General features: G+C 42.7%; 1 protein-coding gene across 2 annotated transcripts in view; it reads right to left on the bottom strand.

Annotated features, from left to right (window-relative positions):
• The window catches only part of CD99 (CD99 molecule (Xg blood group)), a 29,632-nt gene extending 6,718 nt beyond the window's left edge, over positions 1–22,914 (bottom strand). For both annotated transcript variants that reach the window (XM_065626846.1, XM_065626847.1), the window contains exons 1-5: positions 22,544–22,914; positions 2,621–2,656; positions 2,210–2,260; positions 1,722–1,754; positions 125–166 (exon numbers count right to left, since the gene is read on the bottom strand). In XM_065626846.1, coding sequence (XP_065482918.1) covers positions 125–166; positions 1,722–1,754; positions 2,210–2,260; positions 2,621–2,656; positions 22,544–22,883 — 502 coding nt within the window. In that variant the 5' untranslated portion in view covers positions 22,884–22,914. The remainder of the gene's footprint in view (positions 1–124; positions 167–1,721; positions 1,755–2,209; positions 2,261–2,620; positions 2,657–22,543) is intronic.
• Between the last annotated feature and the right edge of the window lie 447 nt (positions 22,915–23,361).

Raw genomic sequence — 23,361 nt, 5'->3', positions numbered from 1 at the left:
GAAAAAAAAAAGAAAAAGGTTAAGACATCAAAAGCAGACTACAACACAGTAACTTTGAAAGGGACTAGGAAAGATTAACAAATACTTTTCTACTGTTCAGATATTCCTGTTAGGTTAGTCTTACCAGTGTCTCTGGGATTTGAAGGTGGATTTGGCTTGGGGTCATCTGTAGACAAATAAGAATAAAGTGACCAAAGTTACTAGTGTGAAGAAACCAAAAGCAGAGCATGTAGTGACTGTGAAAGACTACCTTCCCCATGTCATTTCCCTTTCCTTTCATTAGACAATGCAGGGGTTTTTTTAATTTTAGGTTAAACATTGTACTTTAATGGAATTAACAGTGTTTCTGCTGCATTAGCCTGTATGTCAGACTCTTGCTATAACTGGACATATACAGAAGAACTCACTAAAGTGCTATAGAGCCCTTTAGTTTGCACATCTGATCTCAAACACTGAACTTTTAAAAATTTCTCTACCAGGTACAGATTATTTGGCTGTTTCCTCTTTTAAAACTATCAGATTTTAACCAAAAATAAAGGTTGGTACCTCGCTTTAAAAAAAAAAAAAAAAAAAAGGACAAGATACACATGATGAAACTAGAAATATGGTCCCCACAATGACACTTGATTTAGTTTGTCACAAAACAGGAGAATAGGAGATCTTAGTAATTAGCTCTGTACTATTTATATTTATGGTTGAACTCTATGATCCTGAGGGTCTCTTCCAACTGAAATGATTCTGTGATTCTATTTGGCCACAGTCTTCATTGCCCACATTGAATTAACACACTAGCAGTGGTTTTCACTGTGTTTTCACCAACAGCTGAACCAATCCAGTGGCCCGTTTGTTCTATATGCTACTTCTCCGTGATGTCGCATGGTCTTGCCTCCTCCTACCTCTAGCACAAGTCAGATCAGGTCCCCTTAGGCTCTCTCTATATTCAAAGTAAAGAGGCAGGCACCCCCAGAGCATGGTTCTAAGACTCCAACCTAGGCTTGCCATCCTATAAAGGATCCTCTCTCTTCACCTGTGTGAACCATCTGATCCATTCGGCCAACCGTTTCTCAACTAGCCAACTCTGGTTTAAAAAACCTCAGCAGTGGGACACAGACTGCTTTAAGAGAGACAGAACTTCAAAGGGCTAAATCAAACGAAGCAGCAAACGATGCTACTGTCTGACAACTGCATGTCCTGTGTTAGGAAAGCCAGCTACACTGCAAGAGGTCTAGCGGTGGTACTAAAAAAGCTACTGTGCATTATCTCTCTAACTGGATGCAGCTTTTACTGGCCAAGTGAAAACAATACTGCCATTTCTACTGCTGCCCACGCTGCAGAGCTGAAGTGCATTAGAACGAGTATCTTCCCTCTCATTGTTTCAAATAGATGAAAGTTTCCTTGTGCTACTAAAATGATTTCCTGGAAAGGAAGAGGTTACTTCAGTTTTAAAAACTAATTCCATTGCTTATGGAATTAGTGCCATCTAGTGAAGACACAGCAATGAGACAAGTAGGACTTGGCTAAGAAATAAGTGAAGTATATCCACTTTTTGTAATCCAGACCCTTTAAAAATTAAGGTAAATAAGCATAATAGACTGCAATTATTTTTATCTGCAGTCTGTTACTTTAATCAACAATGTAACCCCTTGCTACATTTAGGCAATAAAGAATGGTTAGACATTGCACCAAGTATCACTGACCAGCATCCAGGAAAACATACTTACCAGGCTGAAGACCATGCTCCAAGCTGAAATCATCTACAAAGAAAGAAGGGGAATTCTAAATATAATGCAAAAACTGAGCTAGTTTTATACTATTTTACACCAAATGCACCTCACCAAGAATACAACAGCATGCTCACTCAACAGTGGCCCACAGAAGAGCACCATAGAGCTACCAGGCATTATCTGCCAAACTACATGCTGCTTTTGGTGATTGTGGTACAACTCAAGCTCAAAACATGCAGACCGAAAGCCAGCAGAAGGGATTCTCATGGAGTCTTTAAGCTTGTGAAGTCACAAAGTAAATTTGTGAAAGCACCCGCAGAAGACCCAAAATGCACAAATCCTTTAGCTATTAGGGAACTGCTTTCTTGTACAGAAACACCACAGCTCTGTGTGCGACTAAATGGAAAAATTCAGGGTCTCAAATTAGTTTGTACAACTATACTTGACTTCACAGTAAAAGGCATTACAAGACAATTGGATCTCACCTGGGTCTGATGGTGGTGGCTTCCGAGATGGAGGAGGCTTCTTTGTAGTTTCTGTCAGGGATGGTTAGGAAAAACAAAACCAAAACAACTATTTAACACACTGTTCAGAAGATACATGAAGGTCAAGTGTAAGCCTATTTCTACACACTAAAAGTGTAAGATCAAGTCTATACAGAAAGACATTTTCCCCTTAAGAGGAACTCCTGAGTGTTCCCAAAGACAAATTTCTGTTCTATGTGGTCAACATTTTGACATATCCATAGCTGAATTGTTCCACTGAGGTTTAAACAACCCATATGTGGGGATGGTGTCATGCTTGGTCATGTAGCAATACTCAGAAAAAAAAAAAAAGTCAAAAGAGCCACTATTTTCCGACCTACCTCCCAAAATTTATATGAGTTTAATACTTACCAATTGCATCTTGTAAGCTGAAGTCATCATAATTGCCTGTAGAAGATGAATGCAACAGTAAGAACACTGGTATTTCTTACTTAAAACCAATATTTATCACAGTCATAAACATGTCTGTGATCTATGGAGGTATGCTTTCTGCTTCCTGCATTAGACTAGAATAATAGTTTGAGTCAGGTTTTAAGACAGACATTCTTTTCTCTTTCTCCAGACCACCATCCACACATCTCTTCAGAAAAATAAAGGAGAAGCACTAAAAATTGTGTCTATAGAAAGGATCCAGAGGGCCAGAACATATATTCCTACTGTCAATATAATGCACTTAATCCTTTATTCTTGCCACCGCTATTCAATGCTTTCTTAGTGACATCCACATCATATTCTTTCCCAGCCTTCTTTCCACTGAACCACAAAATGAGCAGGGGCATAGATCCAATTCAGAAGAATTTACAAGATTAAAGTGTGAAGAAGAGCCTTGGAGCACAAAGGCTGGTATTAAAGTTATACGATCAGGTAATGGATTTAATATTACAGTATTAAAAATTAATTTTAATGGGCTTATAGGAGTTATCTCTTCCCCTAAAAGGGTTAACAGTATGAAGGTGGTTAAGTTATTAGCGCAGATGATCTTGAGCAGCCTCTTCAACCTCCTAAAAAGACAGTAAAATGCAGCTGTCACCACTATGGGCTCTCCAGGCAGTTTCATTTTCAGCCCTTAGGAGAAGAACATTCTCTCTTGCTGAATTAGGTCAGTTGCTAGAGCTACTGCTGCTTATCCAGCCAACTGCAAACACACTAACTCAGTATATTCATGATACAAACTGGTTTCACAGCATGAGAATAGTAGTGTGATCTCAGCAGCAGAGGCTTGTAAAATAAATGGAAAGCTATAACATCTGCTTGGGATACTTCTGATGGCTCATCATTCCTACTTTCACTGAAGAAGAAAAAGGCATGAAAGCAGATACCAGCTATTCAAGAAAAAGACATCCAAATATACTGCTCCAGCCCGAAGGAGGCTGGAGGACTTTTTCTACCTACTGAGTATCAAGCCAGCTAGAGCAGAACTTAATTCCAGCCAGAGCTACCTTAACGCAGAAGATACACGCATAAAGCATTGATGTATCTGGCTTTTCCCCTAAGAATGTTGCTGCAGAAGAGGAATCAGGACTGGCTACTGCAAAGTTTGAAGAGAGTAATAAAAAACAAATGTCAAAAATCAAATCCCAAGCAGAATGTTCTTTCTGCTTACATGACAGGCCAAGTGAATCCAAGGACAACTCAAAAGTCTTGTACCAGGAATGATGGACACTCGAATACTTGGAGACATCTTTCATCTCAACTGAGGTAAAAATTGAAATCTCTTTTCCTTCTCGGATAACTGCAGTAATAATATCATTATTTTTTCCAGAGAAGAAATAAGACTAGGTTTGTGGGGGGTTTTTTGTTTTGTTTTTGTTTGGGTTTTTGTTGTTGTTGTTTGTTTTGTTTGTTTATTTTTATGGAAGCAAGGAATGACAACTGGAATTAAAAAAATCAAAGGCAAGCTTGCGTTTCCTGAAAACATCCTTCAAGCTAGTCTTCAGTCTGGCCAACTGAGCTGCTACAGCAGAAACTGAAATCTGAGGTCTAAGCAGTGATTCCCATACTATAATATTCAAACTGAGTCCTCCCTTGTGCACAGCCAAGTAGGGAGGTAGCACTGTCTGGGCAGTGACAGGTCCCTTCATGGAAACAGAGGCAACTCGCGGCCTTATCATGGTGCATGAGCAAAGTGTATTTAGAACCTCCTGGATAAAGTAATTAGCCATGGATCTTGGATAGAAAGCAAGAAGATATGCAAAATATTTTCAGGTCATTTATCTGAACCTACATCATCTTGCAATATAATATTCAAAACTTCTGTAAAATGAGCAGATGCTATGATTCAAATCTCAGTTACCTCCAAGGTTACCCCTTTGTTTAGACTGCACCAAGAAACCTCCAAACTAACAGACAAGAAAGGTCAAAACACTCAAGAGACATTTAAACAGGTATTTGCATAGCTGTTTCAAAAATTGGAACTCAGGTTTTGTTTGTTTTGTCAAGTACATGCCTCTCTCAGGCTACAGTCCTCCAAGGAGGAATGCCAAAGACAGGACCTTCTCAGATATTTGCTAGTCTAACTGTAAGAAGACAGTCAAAAGGACCTGTTAAAGATGCATGCTCCTCAAAACACCCTACCAGAGAAGCAACCAGAAGATGGACCACCACCATCTGTTAACGCCATCTGTCTTGAGGTTAAAGATATATCACTAGGTCAAGGAATGTTACATTGGCGGGTGTATTTCAAGAGAACTATTTCTTTTTAGAAGGAGTGGGAGAGGGAAAAGCAAGCACGTATACTCAATGTGGTGCTTTGGTGCAGCTGAAATTTTACCTGGAGCAGAAAAAAGGCTATTTGAAGAGTCTCCCCGTGCCACCATGAAACTCAAGAGGAGGAAACCAGCGTAAAAGAGTGTGTATTCAGTGACATTGCTATTTTAAGGGATTGTTTTCACACATGATCATCATGGAGGAATCGTTCAGGATGAGACTGCTGACTGCCAATCTCACATAAGACACGCCTTGAGAGAGCAATAAACCAATTTGAGAGTTAATAAAAGAAAAAGATCATTCTATATTGACTGGAATTATTCAGTATTCTGCAACAACAATTCCGGATTCCAAGCAGGCAGCAAGATGTCAGGCTCTTCGAACACATTACCTTATCTCAATAATGATAGCAGAAAATGTCAAAATCTAGCTTATGAAACTCATTACGATAATATGCACTCTGAAGTGCTGGCAGTGTCCTTTCCCAGCAAAGACTGGTTGTTTCTCCATTGTTCATGACAAAGCTTCATATATCTTTAAAGCACTTGCTTTTACAACCATACTCACTTGGTTTTAGTGTGGGTTAGGGTCCAGCTAAACTAGAAGTTCAATTACTTAGCCTGAAAGTAGTGGCTTGGAAGCAGGGATTCAGCTGCTGCCAGTGAAGAAACAATCAGACAACAAAGATGGATCTACAGAACTAAAATAAAGGTTCTAGCAGGATCCAAGAAGAAAAAGTTAGCAAGAATATGCTGCACTCTCTATAGGTTTAAGGAACATCGAGAGTAACTGAGCTTATGAGCATTTTCTTAGTCTAAACAAAGATAATTGCAAATAAAGCAGATATTACATTGTGTATAAAGTCAAATATAGCAGGTATTTCTAGCTCCCATGGGTACAAGCAGATTCAAGAATATTTCAGGAGTGTCTATATTATTGTCCTTCCATGTCTGTAGCTCAGATACCAGGATCTCAAGAGAGAGATCTTCAGCAGGCTGTCCCAAGTAACCTGCATAGTTTGTGTCAGATGGGGGAAAAACAGCAGGTAAAACAAAAGAGCAAACAGAAGCTTTTGAAAAGCTGATGAGCTAGAGGATATCCAAGAGAGCCAAGTAATTACTCAAATAGGAGCCCTCTGCAAAGACCCATCGCCACCCTCAGAGACTTACTGCTACAGTATTAGATTAGTCACATTTACATTCCACTGCAGAGGCAAACACGAGCTTTGGAAAGTTCCTCCATTAGTCACGTGTATGGTGACACACCAAGAAAGGAGACTTGTGATGAATCACCACAAACATAAATTTCTGACTTGAGAAACAGACTGCTTGAATTTTGTTCTTCTAAAGATGCTGGCGCTCTCTTCCTTGCCTCCCTCCACCCCTCCCTCCCCAGTGCCCTGTGCACCACAGGGTGCCGCAGAGCCTGCATGCTGCAGCTGGTTTTCCAGTTGTAGGCCTACAGACTAGGTGACGGTGGTTGACTTGTTCCTGTCCCACCGCTGGATAATATCTGCCACTCTGTCGGTGCCCAACTAACTTAAAATCATAGCATATCTTGAGTTGGAAGGGACCCACAAGGATCATCGACTCCAACTCCCTGCTCCTCCCAGGACTACCTAAAACTAAACCATAGGACTAACAGCATTGCTCACACACTCCTTGGACTCTGACAGGTTTGGTCCCATGACCACTACCCTGGGGAGCCTGTCCCAGTGACTGACCACCCCTCTCAGTGAAGAACTTTTTGCTAATGTCCAACCTGAACTTCCCCTGTTGCAGATTCATGCCATTGCCTCGTGTCCTATTGCTGGTCACTAGAGAGAGGAGATCAGCACCTCCCCCTCCAGTGCCTCCCTCGAGAAAGTCGTAGACTGAGATAAGGTCACCCCTCAGCCTTCTCCACGCTAAACAAATCAAGTGACTTCAGCCACTCCTCATAAGTCTTGCCTTCTAGGCCTTTCACCATCTTGGTCACCCTCCCCTGGACACACTCTAAAAGTTTCACAGAATCATAGAATCATTTAGGTTGGAAATGACCCTTAAGACCATTGAGTCCAACCATCTGATGTTCTTATATTGAGGTGCTCAAAACTGCACACAGTGCTCCAGGTGAGGCCGCACCAGTGCAGAGCAGAGCGGGACAATCACCTCCCTGCCCGGCTGGCAACGCTGTGCTGGATGCTCCCCAGGACACGGGTGGCCCTCTTGGCTGCCGGGGCACACTGTTGGCTCATGTTCAACTTGCCATCAACCCAAATCCCCAGGCTTCTTTCTGTGGGGCTGCTCTCCAGCCTCTCATCCCTCAGTTTGTGTGTATAACCAGGATTACACTATCCCAGGTGCAGAATCCAGCACTTGCTCTTGTTAAATTTCATATGGTTGGTGATTGCCCAACTTGGGTCTGTCCGGCTGCCTAGCCACTCATTTTCATGAAATCCGCAAAACTCTTGATCTCAAGGTGATCTTTCATCTCTGTAGAGTTTACATGAGGTTTGGCAGCCCTCTTAGGAGCTGAGGATGTTGATAGCCACAAAGACATAAACTCTTGGGCAACCAGGCAAAAAGCAGATTCTCCAGCTCTTAGCAGGGAAATTGCATTTTATATTCCCATGTCTTGTACTTGCCCCCCTTGCTGAAAACAGAAGGAGCAGTAATATTCAGTGCTTAGCTACAAGTGGCCTCAAGTTGTGCCAGGGAAGGTTCTGATTGGATATTAGGAAATATTTCTTCACGGAAGGGGTTGTGAAGCACTGGAACAAGCTGCGCAGGGAAGTGGTGGAGTCACCATCTCTGGAAGGGTTTAAAAGACATGTAGATGAGGCTCTTAGGGACATGGTTTAGTGCTAGAGTTAGGTAATGGTTGGACTCGATGATCTTAAGGGTCTCTTCCAAACAAAATGATTCTATGATTCTATAACAGAAGCTACAGAAAATACAGGAAGGCCAACACATTGAAACTTGTTTGTGAAACACTTTAAATAACAGAGCAAAGCCATCACATCCATTACAATTGTTTTTTTAAGCCTACCAACACTTGATTCCAATCCAGGTTTTGCCCCACCAGAATTAGTTACCCACAATAAAAAATTTCTACTGCTCAGCTCATACTCAAACAGTTATTTTCCAACATGTCCAAGAGGAGCAATTTAATCATAAAACCTGAGAGAAAGGTGAGTTGGTTCTCTATACCTTGCTGTAAGAACTGCTTTTCTAAAGTTTTAAATGGAGAACCCAGAACATGAAAACCACTCGCTGCAGGTGGAGGAACGTACTTAAAACTGAACTCCTCCTCCCAGCCAGGGCAGAGGTTTGCAGGCAAGATCCCTCTGCATCAGGCAACGCACGTAGAATGTTTACTCCCACTGCCAAGCAGCAGTTTATAATTAGCCCTGCCTGGAGTCTCATGAAATTAAATCCCACACAGTTGGTTTCAAACCCCGTTCCTCCTATAAGCATCCACCTATTGATGCTGCTTTTCAAGTTTAGTTTCTCTGCAGAGCAAGAGAAAACAAAAAGCTTTGCATAAAGTTCTGTTCAGAAGAATGAAGCCCCTTTCTACCTAAAATAAATATGGCCCAAACACAAATAACAACTGTAAATCAGCCAAAAAACAAAGATAATTTTTTACATGTGGGGAGTGTCTGCTTTCTGCACATCTGGAGCTTTCACTCATGTATCTGATGGGAATAAAGGCAGCTACGCCTCCGCTGCAACCAGTAAAAAGATATATTTCTTCTTCAAAAACATGCACCAGACTACTCTAATAACTATTATATTTATTTTTTATTACCGTGATCCAAAAGCTACTTCCCTGAAAAGTTACTTTATTTGCACCAGTCTTGAAAATATAATACAGAAAAAGCTAGGCATATATGTGGCCTAATCTGTGATTTATTTTAATATTTTAATTACTAAGTATTCCTTCCACCCAAAAATGGAAATCTGATATCTTAAATAAACAATAAAAAGCCTATAAGGTCACATTCTGACTCAAAACTATTTTAAGTAAATAACTGTAGTCATGCAAGGGATTTCTAACAGACCATGGCAAAACAAGCCATTTACTGGAGAAGAAAAAATATATTTTGAAGCACAGTTTGGAGAATTCTGCTTGTCTAGAAGCTTCCCCTGCACTGGGTAACTTTAGTTGCCCCTTTGAGTGGTAGGAAGTAAGAAAATAAAATGGGGCTCTAAACATTAGCTATGAGCAGAGTTTTCCGTGGAGGCTTCGATGTAGGAATAAGAAGACACAATGAATAGCTCTAAATCAGCAGAAAGCATACAGAAAAACTGACTCAACCACAAAGCTAGAGATTTAACACGATTGCAACAGTCCTGCCAAATGCTGAGCTGCTTCTCCAGAAACAAGAAGGGGTAAAAGAGAATTATGCAATAGTTTCAAAAAGTCTAGGAACTCCTGTGAGTCCCTTCAATCCAGCAGTGAAGATAAAAGCAAATATTTGCATCTTTGTCACAACCTGCCCAGTGACAAGGTGTCTACCACAGCGTGGTTGTTTTCTTACAGTTCGTAATTCTGCACGTCCATAACCAATGTGACCACAGCAATGGCTTGGACTCTTGGGGATTCTCTTCTGGTTACCACCTTCGCTGGTAAACGAACATCAAACATCAAATGGCAGAGACACAGATCCCAGATCTCCCCCTTAAGCTTAAAAGAGCTTCCAAAGCACTGTCACTACCAGCAGCTTGGAAAGAGCTAAAGTATTTTCCATGCTTCAGGGGAAGCTGTTTCTTGCAGAGAGTACCTCCCCCACATATTCAAAAGCTGGCTGGTCACAGTCGTGGTGGCTGACTCTGCTGGAGCAGGGGGTAGGACTGGAAGGTCTTCAGAGGTGTCCTCCAGCCTCAGCACCCTGTGGTTCTGTGGCTTGGGCCAGTTCTAGTCACTGGACTAAACAACTTGTGCTACAAAACTCATATAGCTGCAAATGAAATAAACCACTCTGTCTCTCTGCAATTCGTTTTACAGATGAGACCTGAAATACGTTGCTCTGTCTCATGAAGTTTGTAAGTGGAAACCCGAGCTACACTAACATAGGCTGTTAGAAGAACATTTGGGTGAGAGAAGCATGGCACTTGCATCAGGAAAGGACAAGATTAAGTTTTGGGGACACTGGGATAGGAAGCAGAAAGAAAGGAAAAGGGGTTTGAGAAATATATTAAAGGTGCTGAATCCCAATGGCAATAAATAAAAACATATTGGAGATATTTATGCAATTTTTGCTCATTTCTTCTTACCTGTAATTTCAGGAAGGCCTGACCATGCTTCAAGATGACAAATACCATATACTATACTTTTTGCTATTTCACCGAAGTAGCTGGCCTTACCAAGCATAAATGCATTAGTAAAATTAGCTAGTATTTTAATAACATATTTTCTAGAAAGCAAATAGTAAGTTTCCTTTTCAGTAAATTCAGTGACTAAGGCAAAATACTACCAGCAGACAGAAGCACAGTCTTGTCTGCATTCCAAGTGCAGCACACCCTTGACAAAGGCTACAGATGTTTGATTAAATATTGCCTAGCCTTACATTATTTAAAGCCTGCATATGGCATTAGTACCTGCAAGTGCTAGGAACACTGAAATTTTCAACCTTCTAGGTAAACGTTCTTGAGTTCTTGGTACTCGTCCTCGCAGTACCGCTAAACCAGAGAGGTGTCACTTTGTGCATTAAGCATGAAGTTGCTTGATGTCAGCAACACCAGTCCCCAGTTGTGCAGTGTCACCCCACACCTGGGACCATGGCTGCCACTGCCTTCTCTTGCTTCAACACAGCACTCACAGAAGCTGTCCCCATCCTTCTGCCCCTGGGGCAGGCAAGGAGCACCCCCTGCCACTCTTCTCAAATGTCAGGTGCTGGCAAGGTCCCTCTTTCCCTGGAGAGGCTCCTGGAGCAGGCACAATGGGCCAAGACACCTCTGCTCTCCATCATTCCCTCTTCAGAAACCTGTGCCACAGCTGGACCAGGAGCTCTGAAGCAGTCTTAAGGAACCCTGTTCTCAAATCTCACCAAGATCAAGCAGGCAGTATGCACCCACTTTACATTCAGCCGCTTTTGAAATTCTGTCTTGGCTTAAGAGATGCCACTAGTTAATTTTATATAAGCCTAAGAAACAAAAATCCTTTGAGTACATGTTCCTCACAGTCCACAGCTTCAAAGTTTAAGCTGCTCTATAGATAAGACTTTAAGCTCTCACAAAGCTGACAAGCCTTGCAGCTACTGCTCACATAGTCTAAATTTCCATAACCAGGTTCATCTTTACCACAAAGCTCACGTTCACTCTTGTTATGAAAGCTCCCTTCCCTAACCACTATATCAATCTGTCTTTATAGTATGAAAGTGTATTAACTTTGTTAATATATATTTATTCACATTATATGTTGCAATGCAGTCAGGTAGTGGAATATTCTGGAGACTTTGGTATTGTTAATGCTTATGTAAAAGAAACCAAAGGACAGCTCAGCCCTGTAAATAAGGACTTTGTTTCTTGGAAGCTTAGAGCTGTCCACAAAGGATGAAAGATAGATACTCCTGAACAACCAAGATAATGCCAACATCCTACCCCTTCTAACATGCTCTTTGAAATCCCCCCGCACCAGCTGTCATCATAGATAAGTAACTATAGCAAGGCTGGCTCCAGGAATATCTGGATCAACAGACAAGCAGCAAGAATGCTGCAGAAATATAGTTGCTTTGCAAAGATTTACTCTGATTAGTAATCAGTGGTGTGGGTGTTAGTGACTAGTCAAATAGTGTTGCACATAAACAGTTGAAGGATATAAAAACCCTGTGTAAAACCGCATTCGAGGTTCCTCAATTTGGCTGCTACACCACATCCGTAAGAATAAATATTTACCCTTGTAATTCTATATTTTGGTCCTAGCCTCTCACTAGCAGACATGTAGGAATAGCAATAGCTTCAGCAGTTCTTGGCAAGAGCTCTTCCACAGCTGACCAACATCTTGCTCTGTAGCGTGTACTTCAAAACACTGGGCACATCACAAGCTGTCAAAACCACACTTTGGAAACTGTGGAGTAATATACACACTGATTGCACTAAGATGGACACCAGAGGAGATGGTGGGGCTGAGAAGGGGAATACATTCAACAGTCCTTGAACACTCAGTGTTCTCACATTCATGAACAGGTTCAGGAACATTAAGCCTCACTGGGACAACAACTGAAATTGCAGCCAGCACCAACGATTAACAGTTACAGTGGAAAGACTACAATGGCGGTTAATTAAAAGATTAGTTTCAAATTTAAGAAACCTGTTTTATCCAAGGAGGTTGCAAACTCTTTGGTATTGTATGATTTAATAAATTCACTGGTTCTCATGACAGTAACTGTAACTGGCATCAAGTAACTTAATGCTATTTTATTGCCAGCAGTTTATCTATATTCCTATTCAGATAATAACATTCTAAACTCTCTTTGCACTGAAAACCTCTATATGCAGTTCTACAGTTCAGTACCCTGCCTGGCCTTGTGCAGAGAAAGGGAGAAGTGTTTTTAGGGCAATTGATCTCTTGAACCATGGCTTCAAGAGTTGTGCACTTTTTCTGCTCATCTCAATATTCAGTAAAATACTTTACACAGAGATAGAGTGTGTAAGATGATAAACTGGAGGCTCCCCTCCACAGAATCACCAGCATTTTGTTCTGTCTGCATCCTTATCTGCTGACAACACTCTGCATCTTCTGGCAGCTTCTTGGATTGGGGCAGGGAGGGATGGAAAGAAGAGCATTCCCAGAGTGGGCTCAGAGGCAAAGGGAAACGCAGCAGCAAGGGTCAGCTGCAGAAAGGTCAGGGAGGTCTGCACTAGATGAAAGATGGTAAAATTTTAGCACAAGGAAGAAAGAAGTATTATGAAACCAAGATTTGTGATCTGGCAGCCAGTGAAGTAAAAGTTCCAAAAACTCAACAGCTAGAGCAGTAAATAACCCTCAGTCTGATCAAGGAAAAAGAATTTAAATTATAACTTATGATGAACAAGTAAATGGAACTTGGCTTTCCATTTAGAAATTCCTTCTTTAAAAATAAAACTTAGTTGACGTATACACTTGCAATGTGCACAGAGCTAAGTCAAGAATATGCTTATTTTTACAGCAGTACACCAAAATGATGGCAGGACTGTTTTAAGTCTGCTGGTACTTCTAAGTTGACAATTCCATTTCACAGCCTGTTTCTTTCACCTTCCTCACCAGAAATCTTACCAGTTCAAAACAATTTGTATACTAATAGCAAAAGTCAAACAAAATCTGCAATCTAGTCAGAAAGAGTAACTGAAAAGTAAAACTGCCTTTGCTTTTCTAGAGTCTTTTTCATTGTGGCTTGTTCAGCAACAGCTAGAAAGATTTTTCAGTCTTTTCAATCTGCATACTTAACAATAGCTACTACAGCTTTTTCAAAAAGAAAGAAGAGGAAGACTTTGTGTTTTACAATGAGAGTTTCCTGTGGGGAAGGTGGGGGTAGAGGAAACCAGACCCAGGAAACCAGACCCAGTACAGCAATTTGCAATGATTCAACTCATATTTTAATCCATTGCTCTGAGATTGAATCAGTTCTGGCATTAGTCAACTCATTTTATAACAAAACTTATTGTTCTGCTCAAACTTCAAACATTGATGTGTTCCATTAGCATCAGTGACACTTTTCTTCCTGCAGGTATTTACTGTTAAAGGGATTAATTGAGACAAAGTTGCATTAAGTGACAATTCAGTAAGCCAGGATTTCACAGCTTGTGCTTCAGTGCACCACACCAGCATTGGTTTAGAAACATGCAGATGAGATTCAGCCACAGAAGATGTGATGTGACAGCAGCCTGCTTCCCTGGGCGACAGGGAACACTGGAGGAGAAGGCTTATTTTTTCTACTTCAACTGTGTGTCATGTACATGAAATTATTACCTAAAAAGATATTTCTGAGGTATAGCCATGCACACACAGATACTGCATGCAGTATCAATGTGACTAGTTCTAGCTGCCCAAACCGGTCAGATAAAAAACTAAATAGATTAGTTAATAGGGTAGTTAGAATCCAACTAAGTCGCAGACAGAGATATAGAGCAAGTCAGAAATGTGGCATACGTTTTGTCAGATGAGGGTTTATTTTCTGTTTCTCACCAAAAAAAAAGATTTTTTTTTTTTAACTTCCCATCCTTCATTATTGTTACTTGAAGAACAAGATAAATCTTCCCTTTTCCACCAAGGCTACATTCTTAGTTGTTCCAATGTGTTCATGTGCTCAGTAAAACAGCTGGAACACGTTCAGAGTGAAACCTAGAGCATTTCTAGTTCAAGTGCATCTTGTGAAAGTACTTCTATTCTGCTATATTTACACAAAAACCTTTAGCAAGAATTCTCCATGTACACTCTGAGAAATAGTTTTACCATCTCCACTGTGTTTCTGTCTCACCTTCTAATGTAAATCGGATTTTATATTCCAGCGTTATCACTTGCAGGTAACCATTACACATGCCACATTTTAGTCTGCAGTATAAATTTACCCATTTTGTAGAACAGCACAAGAAAGCAGCAGGAGTGGATGGAAAAATTGTCCTCAGGACAGGTAAGAATTGGAAGCTGAAGGGAACTGTGCCTGGGTATAGGACTGGCAGTGGAGAGAGTGACAAAGATGCAATGGAAAGAGCCAAGGGAAAGGAGTAGAAGAAGCCATGGGCAGGGAAAAGGAAGAGGAGAGAGCAGAGAGGTCTGAATGCAGAGAAGCCATCAGCTCACTACAGCCACAAGCTTCAGAATCACTGCTCTTGCCTGAAGTTTTGGGGAGAAAACGTCCACATCTCTGCTTAGTGAGCACAGTAAAGAGCTGGCCTTTAGAGAAGGCCAAAATAGCAAAAAGGAAAAAGGCAAGTTTTCATGAAAAGGGGAGGGCTAAGATAAGCAGGGACAGCTCTGATCCAAAGAAGTGATGTCTGTGTAACCATTTGCAACATTTGGGGAGGGAGAGGGCAGGGAATAGTTTGTGAAGTAACTACTGAATTTGGGATTCAATTGCAAGATGCCTGGCATCAAGATGTACTGAGAAATACAGAGGCAGGCAGAGATTTCTGGCATCAAAGAAGAATACAGAGAGTCATGGATAGCTGGAGGTGAGGGAAGAAGCAGAAGATTGAAAGATAAAGACAAAAATATAGAAAAAAAGATAGGCTTATCCAAAAGCTTTCCACATAGGCTTCCTCAAGCCCTTCCTCCAAACCTTATCCTGAAACTTCTTGTTTCTAAATTTAACAAGGATTCGTGTGCCTCCAGAGCTGTCTGTTTTGTCCAACAATAGCATCAGCTCTAATAAAAACTGTCTCCTATCCAACACATTTGCCTCACTTATTTTTAATTCACTACATCACGCTACTACAACTATCACCACCAGCCCCTTCTGTCTTCACATAGGTTTAATATTTCTTCCAAATCACAGGGAAGAAACAAGTGGTGGAAAAATACAAGGCTAAATATCATAACTAATTTTTTTCCAGAAAGAAAAGGTTCAGAGTGTGGTATGTTTGTGGCAATAATAAAAACAATAATAGTACCGGTATTGCGAAGTATAACCAGACTTGCAGAATTTGCTGTCCTGGAAATACCATGTTAACAATATTTTCACCTTATTTTTACTTCAAAATACTGGTCTTTTTCACCAGCAGAAAAGATGCAAGCAATATTTTCCATGGTTAAGAAAAAAGCATACAAAGATTGTTCTATAATTAAAAGCTGAGTAGATTTTTACCGATGAAATCAATGGGTGTTTAATCAAAAAGTCTTTTTACTTCATGGAAAGATTAACTTGTATGCCGAGTCATAACATTCACCTGATGAAAGAACAACTGCTATCCTGAAAACAAAGTTTGATTTTACTTAGATAAAAGCTCTTTGGCTCAAAGTGAAATGAGCTTTGCAGATACTTTCCACACACCAAGAAATAAATACCTTTTCTGGTGAAAAATTTCAAAGAAACAAGAGATCCAATGAGGCTTTTACAGGACTCAAGCTATGAGGGAAGTAGAGCAAAAGTAACATTTGCAGTTAACTAAGAGTCACCTCCGTCGATAGGTTTTCCTTTTACAAGTAGAGGTAACGATGCCTTTTCTTAGATGTTTTTTAGCAGGTGGACTCTTCACAGGTGACCGAAATTTGTAGAAAGGAAGCCAACTGCATTTGTTATACAGCCAATGATGTTGTGTGATTAGACTTGACTTAAAATGTAAATGTTTTCTTTTAAAATGACCTTTTTCCCAAAACATGTTAGAGTTATTCCTGCATTTGATGTGTTAATTATGTATTTTAAATGAACTGTTCTATATTTAGAAAAACGATTGTAAACAGGCCTTACACTGCTAAGAACTAAGTTCTGGACTGTCACAGGAATTTGCCTTATGACTTTTGGAATTCTTTGTAGAAAATCTCCTGGGTTCCCCAGTCACATCAAATGTAAAGACTAAACCAGTTTAAAATGAGCTTATGACAAGTATCACCACAGTCATTTTTATTTTCAACAGGTGAAAAATGTGCTTTCCTGCAGCAAGAAGGGAGATCTTTCTCAGATTAAAATTTTCAAGCATATGGAGAAAGCAAGACTTTTTTTTTAATAAAAAAGTAAACTAAAACTACTTTTTATGATACCGACCAACTTTACAAACACTAGCTTTTGCAGTATTGGTCCCAAGTTGCTGCCACTATGTACTTTTGCAAGATGGCACAGAGACCTCCTGCAGCATCTGATAAATACAGACAGGCAAAGGGCAAGATACACAAGCTGGAACACTGTTTCTCTGTACTGGGAATAATTTGCAGGGTGTGGGTAGCAGGGACTGATAACCTAGTGGGGCCCCTGTTGACCAAGGAATGACCTACTATGTACCATGCTGGAGGGAGCATGCCGTAGGATTAACAGCAAGGCCAGAGATAATACCAAGATTTCGGCAGTATGGTAAATCTTGGGGAAAAATGCATGGAAAGAATGGGAATTCTGCGTGCACCTGTCCTAGATGCTGGCACTTACAGATGCTCCTGAACAGAAAAGGAGAGGGTATGACCAAGTCAAACAGAAGGCCCTTCAGAGATGCAGCATTGACAGCTGAGGAGCTGTGAGCACAAGGCAGAGTCAGAGCTGGGTTCAATCACTGCCTTCTCCTGCCCCAGCCTCCAGACCGCATACTGTTCTGACAACCCATCTGAATTTGAGAAACACAATAACCAGGCTGACCAGTTAGCTCAACTTGCCAGCATAGGTTTAGGGCGTAAGCACAAAGGAAATCTATTTTTAGCCAGGTGGGTCCACAAAACCGTTGTTCATGTACCAGGGCAGAGAATGCAGCTTAGACTTGTCTCAGGAAGCCATAGAGCAAGGAACTAGGCAAGGAGAGATCTGTGGAATAATACAACACACATGGAAAGTGTGAATGATGAACCAGTACGTGCGATGGGAGAAAGGGAAGTTTGGAGAAGCCTGGCAAGTATAACAGATCAGCTTTCTTCTCTTCAGCAACATTGGCAGGTGCTGTGTTCTCACCGTGGCAAAGGTAGTAATGGGTTGCTAGAAACCTTTCTGCTTGGAATGAAAATGTAGGCAGTGCCTACAGACGGAACAAACAAATGTATTTGTTGGCATGATGGAATGCAGCCTTGGTTAGGTTCAGATGGCAGCAGCCATTTCAAAACTACAGCTGTCCAAGAATGAGGGGAATATTGTGGAGCAAATCAGGTGTATTGTATTCTCTCCAATCCCCAGGCATCCAAAAGGTGGAATGGTACAGTGGCTTATTTGAAAGTGCACTCAAGGAAAAGGGAATCTCACCTCTGTGAAGCTGAGAAGGAGCTAGGTAACAGAAAGGTAGGAACCTGTCATAGCAGCCCTGCAAAAAACTATATACCCCAAGTTCAGCTGGGTGACAAAGTAGCAGCCAGCCCTGGGGACACTAGAATCGAGACACAAGTTCACGTCTATCTTCCTACAGCAACTGGAATACCTAAGGAAGGAGTCCTTATCACCTGAGGACCAGGAATTAGGTAATGGCAGCCTTTGGAAAAGTGGCGATGAAATTAAGTATGTGCTGTTACTTACGATAAATAATCTTATTTTACTTCTCCATGCCACTTACAGTCATGTCCGGTTGGCACTGACACCAAAACTTCAACTGGTCAGAGAAGCACAGAGCGTCTCTGCTTGAACACACATGTAAGAAAGAGCATCAGCCAGCAAGGGCAGGAGACGCATCATGAGATGGTCTGAGAGACTTGCAGAGGGAGAGACTGCAGAGGGGACATGTGGCTGGAGATGTGCTCTGGGAGGGAGAGGTTCCATGCCAAGAGTGTATGTCCCTGAGCAGTTGTGAGCCATCCACATCAGGGCAGGGACACTCCTGAGGGACTGCAGCTGTGGGCCACCCACAGCAGGGCAGAGCCACGCCTGAGGGACTATAAGTGACCTCAGTGGGGCAGGAATACTGAGAAGCGGAAAAAAAAAAAAAGGCAGACGAAAATCAGCAAGAAGCAGCAGCAGCAGTAAGAAACCATTAGGCATTTGACCTTCCTGCTCTTCCCATCACCTCATCAAAGGAGTAGGGGATGGGCTGGGCAGAACCAGCAGCAAACACCAGGGAAGCCAAGATGGGGCGGGTAGGGGTGTTTGGATTAAACCGAAAGTAAGAAAGTAGGAGGACATTAGGGGTTTGATTGATTGCTTTCTTTCTCTCAATCCCCAAATCTATGATTAGAAGTTTGTGTTAACTGATAATAAGCTAATTTAAGTAAAAATTCCCCGAGTTGAGACTGTTCTGCTCACAGTATTGTCTCAAAACATTTTCACTAGACTCCAAAGAGTAAGTTCCCGTGCCAGAGCGTGGAAAAGCGGTTTGGCTAAAAGAAAGAAGCTTGCCCCTGGCAAGGTGATTTTAACTGATGAATATTGCTATTATTGCTGCATTTCAGTAACACAGCCATCACCTGATGAAATACAAGTTGTTTGCAGTGAGAGGTTCAAGACAGCAAGAGTTAAAGCAGAGTCCTTTCTCAAGCGCAGGTGACCCTATCACATGCACCAGAGTAACATCAGGAAAATATTGAAATTGGTCTTGGCTGGATGGCAGTAGGCTGAGTCATGCTTAACTCTCGCCAAGTTAAATCACTGTAACTACGGAAAGCTTAAGAATTGTTGCAGTGATGTCACTTTGATGTAGCAGTGCAGTGGCCATTTTATATAAATAACCAACACATAAAAACCCCTCTTACCCATTTCAAATTAGAAGAAACTGATGGAGAAACGTGCTACACTTTTCAAGGTCATGCTGTCATAAATGCACTGCTACTAAAATGAATTGCTCAACTGAAAGTTGTGTGGGGTTTTATGGGTTTTGTTTGTTAGCTTTTTAAAATCAGATTTAAAAGTCAAACAACTCAAGAGCCCACCAAGCAGAGATCAGTCTCCATGAGTTCCTGTGCCACGACTCTGCCCCAGCTGAAAGCTCCATCTACTAAATGATAGACAGGGTCATTTCACCACCTTCCACCCAACTAGTCATTTTTCTCAACACTGACTTGCCTCTACAAGAAATCAAGTGTTTCCTTCCCTTTGCTCACAGCCCTGTAATTACAGCGATCTTACGAATTAGGGTTCCCCACTTGTAAATCACTTTAGGCTACTGATCTTACAACATAGATATCCCAGCTTCCAGTGTGCATTTTGCTCACTTGCTGGTATTTACTACCACAACTGTTTCCTATGGCAACTGTGTTTCAAAGAACAAGTTCTACTCAGTTCTTATAAAGGATACTTAAAGCATACATTCCAGAGTCCAAACTCAGGATCCTCAGCAAGCAGAGTTTTTCATGCCTTGATCTTTCTACAGTAGATAAAGGAAACTCTTGAGCCTTGTGTCTGCATGCAGCAGTTTTCTGCTGCTCATCATGTATTATTGTTTTTAATTCTCCTGCCGCTCTCTTAATATAAATTATATAGAAGATCTCCTGCCTAATACTCTTTTTTCTTTTTCTTCTTTTTTTTTTTTTCCCCCGAAAAGCAGATGCCTAAAATTAGATGCTGGGCTAACCTGGTGCCTTTGCAGCTGCAAGATGGTTGAGCTGGTCTCACACCTCCCAACCAGGCAAAGCAAGAAGCTCCTGCCCCCTCCTCCCCTGCCCCATCTCACTTGCACTCTCCGATGCTCAGCCCTGCCACTCCCTCTTGCTGGCTCTGACACCCATCAGAGCAAACTCAATGCACCAGATTAGTCACTTGCTGACTTATCAAGCTGAATCATCTCAGCACAGGCCCTGATGGGCACCAGATCAAACACGGGAGGACAGAAATGGAAAGATCCCACTCCTCGGCAGAGGAAAGCTGTTATACTGCCTAAAGAAACTGATAATATAAAATTTCACATGCAACCTTCCTCTGGATCCAGCCCCAATGATATCTAAATTACAGCTTTGCCTGACATGCAGACCTCATACTTGGCAAATGAGACAACACTTGAATACCAGTTTTGAGGTTAAAACTGCAAACTCTTTTTCTAAGCAAGCTCAAATAACAAAGTTCACCCTTGCTTAATAATACATTCAAATCCTCATGATATGTTGAATACTGTTTTAACACTAACAGCTTTCACATGTCTAAAATACATGATCCCATAAGAAGTTCTTAGTCCCAAGGCACAGACTCACCTGCTTGAACTGTGAAAGCAAGCAGTGCCAGAGAAACCAGCCACCTCCAAACTGTCACACAACAGCCAAATTGCTTGTGAGGTAAGGTCCTTAACTCTCTATAGCAGTTCTGCAATTTCAGACTACAGGGTGCTTACTAACAGTGAAATTTTAATTTTCAAAAGTATGTATTTCAGGCTTTGCCTTTATTTTAATTTAAGATTGCACCACCACAAATCTGACATTCCCCTGGGGGGCCCCACCCTCCCCAGGCTGACATTCTCAACAGTTCTCAAATTCTTATACATTTTGTTTAAGGAAAACGTGTCCAAACTAACTATAACCTTTCTAATTGGTTCACATTATTGGCATTAACCAGTACCCAGACAAATTAACCAGCTTTTTAAGAGCAATCTGTTAAAAAAGTAGCATCATTTTCCTCAGAATTTGAAACAAAACCTTTGAAGGCAGTTTTTGTGCACCTTCCCTCTAGTGATGCAGAAACTGGACAGACTCTCTTCATTTCCACACTTTTTGGCACAAAGTTTAGAAAGACTATTAGATCTTGCTGTCCATGACCGTGAGGAATGCTTGCAGAGGTAGAGGAGCAAGTTTTCCACATAAGTAGTAAGACGATATCTCAGTGTTATCAGCCTGAAACATCTGTCAGTTTTAAAAGCAGTTACTGTAAATTGTACTATTTTTCGAAGAGCTCAGCTTTGCTAACCTAGCAGTTAAGACCACAATAAGGCCACAGCAGAAGAATTGAATTAAACCAGGCTTAATGCCAAACTCTGCTCATCTGGCATCCTGCACACAGTATCTACAGCTTCCAGTCAAAGCTAGGAGAGGGTATTACTGCATTTTTCCTTCTCTCTTACAGTGAAAAGATAGATATTTATGTTTTGAGGTGTTACTTTTACAAAGCACCTGAAAGAAAATACCTAGGCTTAGCATCAGGTATGCTTATTAACGGTAAAAAAAAAAAAAAAAATCTTAGAAATAAGTCATATAAATGGGAAATGACAGTTTGCACTGCATATTCTAGTTTAGGAGTCTTCCTCCTGAAAAAAAGCTTGATATTGCGAACTTGGCTACTTTTCTCCCCCGCCCAAACTGTTTCCTTATACCACATACCAACATGCTCTTCCATACACACTGTTTTGATCAAGGTTCGAGAAAATCGTCCCTGGCACACACTGAAGCCGTGAGAAGCTTCTCAGAAAATACACCGGTGCGTTTTAGCCTGCAGTTTTGCCATAGTGATTTTTTTTTTTTTTTTCTTTTCTTTTAAAGGCTATTGTGTGACCAGACTTTCTGGTGAGCAACTATCTGTTGCCCTGGAATTGCCGTAACTCCGCTTTCTTTCCTAAAATGGAAGCCGAGCTCCAGCAGAGCTCCCCACCGCCCCGAAACCCCTCCGAGCCTCTTCCAGGGATTCCCCCGCCCTGTACCCGAGGGCCCTACCGGGGCGGGTAGCACGTATTCACCCGAGAGATTCAAAACGAGACAGGGTTTCCAGCGCGGGAGGCGGGCAGAAAGCTCAGCAATATTTTTCCAGTCAGTTAAATGGAAAAACAACCAAAACGCCAAATAAATAATTAAAAAAAAACCAAAAAACAAAAACAAAGGGCTGGAGAGAGAGAGCGCCGCTTCGCTGCCCCGGGCAGACGCGGGCGGCCGGGGCCGGGGCACCCGCCCGGTTCCCTCCCGGGCTCCTCTCGCCCTCGGGGCCGCTCCCCCGACCCCCCCTTTCCGCCTCCGTGCCGAGCGGCAGCGCTGAGCCCCCCGCCCCGGGGACGGAGGGCAGGGGAATTGTCCCTCCCCAAGCTCGGCGGGGCAGCGACGCTCCGCCGCAGGGACGCTCCCCGCCGCCCGCCCCCTCCTCACCTCTGACAGGGATCAGGGCGGCGAGAAGCACCACCGCGGGAAGGAGCCTCCAGCGCCGCATGGCTGCCCGCCCCACACACGCCGCCCGCTCCCTGACAGCCGCTTTCGGCAGCCGCTCCCGCCTGGCCGGAGGGCAGCACCGCGCCGCGCCGCGCCCCGGGGCTGGGTGCGCCGCGCCGAACACGCCCCGGCCCCGCGCTGTCAGTCCGGGCGCTGTCAGCCCGCCGCCGGGGGAGGAGGGCGAGGCCCGGCCCGGCCCGGCCCGCCGGGGACACTCCTCCCGGTGCGGGGCCGGGCCCTCCTGCCCGCCGCGGCCTCTCCTCGGGCCGTTACCCGCCATTGCCGCCGCCTCGGTAGGGGCAGGCCGTGGCGGAGCCCTGTTCCCCGGCGGGCCGGAGGCGTCGCGCTGTCGGGTTTCCCGTGTGGGCCGCGCCGAGTCCGCCCGGCTCCGGGGAGCTGGAGAAGGAGCGGGGCAGCGGGACGTGCGAGTTGATGCTGCTCAGCCCTGACCACTCCTGTGTAACAAAAAAAGGGGGCACCGGACCAAAGAGACCCGTTTTCTGGATGGAATGAGCCCCAGGGCTTTGACACCAGCCGCAGGTTTCAAGAGCAGAAGCGCACACTCCTGCGCTGCTGCCCTCTCTTCACCCAGGCCCTCTCTTTTCCTGCTTTTCCCGGAGAAAAGTTACCCAACACTAAACACACCAGGAAACTTAATAATCTTGACCGTAACGAACTTGCTTTTCCTCCAGTCAGACAGAAAATCCGTAAAAAAGCTTTGAATCTTGTATTTGCAAGCGATGCCACCCCAGGCCCAT

The sequence above is a fragment of the Caloenas nicobarica genome, chromosome 1 (assembly GCF_036013445.1).
Source record: "Caloenas nicobarica isolate bCalNic1 chromosome 1, bCalNic1.hap1, whole genome shotgun sequence".
Lineage (NCBI taxonomy): Eukaryota > Metazoa > Chordata > Aves > Columbiformes > Columbidae > Caloenas > Caloenas nicobarica.
The sequence above is the reverse complement of the archived record's forward strand: the minus strand, read 5'-3'. Positions and strand labels throughout refer to the sequence as shown.